The sequence below is a fragment of the Phyllostomus hastatus genome, unplaced genomic scaffold (assembly GCF_019186645.2).
Source record: "Phyllostomus hastatus isolate PE091 unplaced genomic scaffold, TTU_PhHast_1.1 phas_contig_98, whole genome shotgun sequence".
Lineage (NCBI taxonomy): Eukaryota > Metazoa > Chordata > Mammalia > Chiroptera > Phyllostomidae > Phyllostomus > Phyllostomus hastatus.
In genome coordinates this window covers 4,952,211-4,955,428 of record NW_025333999.1, presented here as the reverse complement: position 1 = coordinate 4,955,428, position 3,218 = coordinate 4,952,211, and the positions used below count along the sequence as shown (strand labels likewise).

At 46.7% G+C, this 3,218-nt stretch overlaps 1 protein-coding gene across 1 annotated transcript; it reads right to left on the bottom strand.

Moving 5' to 3' along the window:
• Positions 1 to 216: 216 nt before the first annotated feature.
• On the bottom strand, positions 217 to 1,179 carry LOC123828574 (olfactory receptor 2Z1-like). The gene has a single exon (XM_045853626.1). It carries the CDS (start codon positions 1,177 to 1,179, stop codon positions 217 to 219), a length of 963 nt encoding a protein of 320 aa, XP_045709582.1.
• Between the last annotated feature and the right edge of the window lie 2,039 nt (positions 1,180 to 3,218).

The window sequence follows — 3,218 nt, the reverse complement described above, 5'->3', positions numbered from 1 at the left end:
CCTTCTTATAGTAAAAATTTCCTTCTACTTAAGACTAAATAACCCAACCCCTCCTATTTTCTAAGTAATTGAGATCACTATGTTTACATCCTACAAATGCACAACAGAAAAAGTGAGTCTCGGAGGAGGAAGGGAGCTGACTGCAGTACACCTTGCACCACATGGACTGCAAATAAAAGAAAGGTCTTAGATGTAAAGGAGGGTCGCTTGGGCAATTCAGCACCCCCTGTAGGGTCTTCTTTTTGATCTGAAACCAGTTCTGCCAAGGACCTTGACCAAAGCCACTCGAACTTCTTGGTTCCTCAGGCTATAGATGAGCGGGTTGAGTGTGGGGGTGACAAGACTGTAGAAGAGGGAAACCACATTGTCCTGCTGTGGACTGTGGTATGTTCCTGGCACCATGTACATGAACACGGCTGCCCCATAAAAGAGCCCCACCACAGTGATGTGCGAGGAGCAGGTGGTGAAGGCCTTGTGCTGGGCCTCCTCCGAACGCATGCGGAGAACCGCCCCCAACACCTGGCTGTAAGAGGCAGCAATGAGGGACAGGGGTAGCAGCAAGATCAGCACCCCTGAGATGGACAGCGCCAACTCATAGGCAGAGGTGTCTGCACAGGAGAGCTTCAGGAGAGCGGGCAGCTCACAGAAGAAGTGGTCCACAGTGTGGGAAGCACAGTAGGGGAAGTGCAGGGCGATGGAGGTCTGGATGGAGGCCACAAGCACACCTGACATCCAGGAGGTGCCCACCATGAGCAGGCACACCTGACGTCTCATGAGCACAGGATAATGGAGGGGGTGGCACACAGCAACATAGCGGTCATAAGACATAAGGGACAGCAGAACGCCCTCAGCGACACCCAACAGCATCAGGAAGAACATCTGAGATGCACAGCCACCAAAAGAGATGGAACTCTCTTCCTGGAGGAAGTCAGCCGCCATCTTGGGGATGGTGATGAGTGGGAAGCCAACATCCAACAGGGAGAGTTGGCTGAGCAGAAAGTACATGGGTGTGTGGAGCCGGGAGTTTGTCTGGATCAGGAAGAGCAAGATGGCATTGCCCAGAAGGCCCACGGTGAATATGGCGACCACGAGGGAAAATAGGACCATATGTGGTCCTGAGTGGTTGAAGAGCCCCATGAGAGTGAAGTCCAAGGTCATTGATTGATTTGACTCCCCCATCCTCTGGGAGGCATCGTTCATCTGCAGAGAAAGCTGAATATTTGGCAAGAAGTCTCAGTGGGGGTAGCTTCACCTTATGTGCCAAGTGCAATAGTTTAACAGGGGCTGCTGGAGTCTCCTGAGAAGGATGATGAGTACATTCAGTCTCAGTATGAAAAAAAGTACCATGACTGATTCATGATTCCTGACCTAGTCAGGAGATGGAAAAGAGCAAAATGATGCCCTGCTTTTCCCATTTCTTTGTAAAATTCTTGCCTTCACCATCCAGGCAAGCACTATTCATTAGTACTTGCAGTTAAACTGTGAGTCCCCAAGCCACAGAGTGCAAATCAGCCCCAGTGGAATATTGGAATACACATCGTTCCAGACACCCTGGGGACAAAGCAGAGTGAGGATTCTGAATAGACTAGAATTTGAAGTAGGGAGACTTTGTCAAATGACAGGTGGTGATGAAGATGGATCAAATATTAAAACCATGAGGAAATTCTCATTTCCAAGTTCATTGGGAGGGCCAATGTCTGGAAAGAGTCATAGGTGGGATGATATTTAGGATGTGGACTCAAGGCATCTATACAGTAAGGGGGAATATGAGTGACAGGGGTTGGGACCACATGGTCTGGGGTGGTGAATGGCAAGTTTTCCAGAATATTAGACGTCATTGTGAGGCTTAATTTCATAGGGTAGGAGTGGAGAGCATTATGCTCATGTATTAAGTGCTCAATAAAAATCTGCTGAGTGAATGCAGTGGACAAAGGAGATGAAGGATCAGGATGGACCAACTGTGCCTAACTAAGAATACTTATATGTGACCTTCTTACCTTCAACATCACCTTGCAGATAGCCCTGGCATATTATTTACACATGTCATCTTCAACTTCTGATAACTTCTGGGCCAAAGTGGTGTCTGTTGCCATCGTCAATGGGGAAGAACAGAGATGTGTACAGATAAGCATAGAGAAGCCAGCATTTTAAGACCAGGAGGATTCAACCTTGCATAGACCTCGAACAGCTTTGCTTTACCAGATGTCCAAAGGAGTTGACTGCTCAGACACCAGGAAGGGTCAGTGTTGGGTCGGTGTTTACTCAATACCTGCCCTGAACAGTGTTGCTCAGTGGGTTGGAGTGTCATTCCATAACTGAAGGATTGTGGGTTTGACCCCTGTCTGGGGCCTGTACAATCCCAGGTCTGGGCACATACGGGAGGCAACCAACCATGAATCTCTCACACTGATGTTTCTATCTCTCCTTTCTTTTCTCTCTAAAAGCAACAAAAACATATGTCCTTGGGTAAGGTTAAAAAAAGAAAAAGACCCTCTGGTGCCCAAATCATTGATTTTACTTACTTTGGCTATCTTTCATCTTTTTTGCCTTGGCTCCTTCTAATCATGAAGCTCAGTCAAGGATCTTTCCCTTACCTAACTGCTGACTGTCACCTTCACTCCGTCTCTCTCTCTCTCTTTCTCTCTCTCTCTCTCTCTCTCTCTGCTTCACCGATGTCAATGTTGCCCTAAAATCAGCCCTTTAAATCACTCTCTATTCTGACTTTTCATCACACAAAGGTGTGTTATTATCCCATCCCCAACCATTCATTCAGTAAAAATTAATTCAGCTCCTCCTAAGTGCCAAGCCCTGAAGGAGCCATGAGCTACACAGTGGTGAAAAAGGACAAAGCCCCTGCTCTCATGAGACACAAGAAACAAAGAAACAAGTCAGCCATATACTTTTTCTTAGAAATATATGTTCTTTTCTATTCTGTTCTTTTCTAAAGAAACAGAGTGATCTTTTAGGAATTTACTAGAGAAAACATGATGTGGTTGAGGGCAGCAGCTCTGGACAGAAGAGAGCTGCCCTCAAAATCTAGCTATTAATACAAAGGAGGGAGAAGATCCAGCTCTGTGTCTAGCTGTGGGTGGAGACCAGACAGGCCAGTTAAGGTTGAATGGAGAGCTTTATGAGGTAGTGTCTGTCTTGTTCAATCCATGACATATGAACTGGAGGTACAAAGACTCCTTAGCACTGCCCTCAAAGAACCTAGAGTT